This window comes from Antrostomus carolinensis, unplaced genomic scaffold, assembly GCF_000700745.2.
Source record: "Antrostomus carolinensis isolate BGI_N321 unplaced genomic scaffold, ASM70074v2 scaffold35677, whole genome shotgun sequence".
NCBI lineage: Eukaryota > Metazoa > Chordata > Aves > Caprimulgiformes > Caprimulgidae > Antrostomus > Antrostomus carolinensis.
The window spans coordinates 1-1,323 of record NW_010330101.1 but is presented as its reverse complement, the minus strand read 5'-3'; the positions used below and the strand labels follow the sequence as shown (position 1 = coordinate 1,323).

The following is a 1,323-nucleotide window of genomic DNA, read 5'->3' as shown; positions in this document are numbered from 1 at the left end:
CACAGAGGCGCCCGCAGGCTTCCTGGTCTGGCAGCAGCGGGCTGTGAAGCGCCTCCAGGACTCAAGTGTCTTGCCAGACCAGATCCAGACACCAGAGGTGATGCCCACCACAAGGCACATGAAGTACTTCAGCATGAAGACAGCATAGTCGGGCTTGGGGCGGTGGGGGTCCCCCGGGCAGGAGCAGTTCTGCGCCCGCTCCCACGCCTCCCGGTTGTGCTGCTCGTAGATGTAGCAGGCGATGACGATGGTGGCAGGCACGGTGTAGAGCACAGTGAAGATGCCAATACGGATCATCAGCTTCTCCAGCTTGTCAGTCTTGGTGCCGCCCTGCTTGATCACGCTGCGGATACGAAAGAGAGAGACGAAGCCGGCCAGCAGGAAGAGGCTGCCGGTGAAGAGATAAACCACCAGCGGTGCCAGCACAAAGCCCCGCAGGTTCTCCAGGCTCTGGTTGCCCACATAGCAAACCCCGGCCACTGGGTCACCGTCCACGGAGCTGAGTGCCAGTACAGCGATGGATTTGGCACTGGGGATAAGCCAGGCAGCCAGGTGGAAATACTGTGCGTAGCTAGCAATGGCCTCGTTACCCCACTTCATGCCAGCTGCCAGGAACCAGGTGAGGGACAGGATGACCCACCAGATGGAGCTGGCCATGCCAAAGAAGTAGAGGAGAAGGAAAACCACAGTGCAAAGGGCAGGACCTGTGGTCTCATAGTGGATGTGGTGGTGCTCTGGGTTGCAAGCCACGTTGGCATGCCCTGCCACCAGCCGCACAATGTAGCCCACGGAGACAAACAGGTAGCAAGCAGAGAGGAAGATGATGGGGCGCTCGGGGTACTTGAAGCGCTCCATGTCAATGAGGAAAGTGGCCACAGTAGTGGAGGTGGAGAGGAAGCAGAGAATGGACCAGAGGCCGATCCAGAAGGTAGCGAAGGTCTTCTCATCTTGGGTAAAGTAGGGCTGGTAGCACGGGATAGCACAGTTGGGTACCTGCCCAGTCCTGATGCGGTTGTACAGCGGATGGGACTCCTTAGAGATGGGGATCAGGGGCGCTTTGCACTTGCAAGCCCGGCCGCAGTCCAGCCCCGAGGGGCGCTGCCCGCCCAGCGGCGTCAGGTTTTTGGCCGTGTCCTTGGCCGGGCGCGTGGGCTTCCCGAAGAAAGGCGGCAGGGTGGTGGCTTCCGTCCGGTTGTATCCCATGCAGAGCACCTCGGTGTCCCCCAGCACCGGCAGGCTGTCGCAGCTCATCCTCTCGGGCCAGGCAAAGCCGTACTGCTGCATGATGGGCGAGCAGCCGGCCTTGGCCCGCTCGCAGACGGA

At 61.0% G+C, this 1,323-nt stretch overlaps 1 protein-coding gene across 1 annotated transcript; it reads right to left on the bottom strand.

Moving 5' to 3' along the window:
• Nucleotides 1-6: 6 nt before the first annotated feature.
• On the bottom strand, nucleotides 7-1,320 carry LOC104528732 (frizzled-5-like; the record flags this gene model as incomplete). The annotated part of the gene is made up of 1 exon (XM_010172825.2): nucleotides 7-1,320. A coding segment is annotated over one exon (1,314 nt), but the record flags the coding sequence as incomplete, so codon positions are not given.
• Between the last annotated feature and the right edge of the window lie 3 nt (nucleotides 1,321-1,323).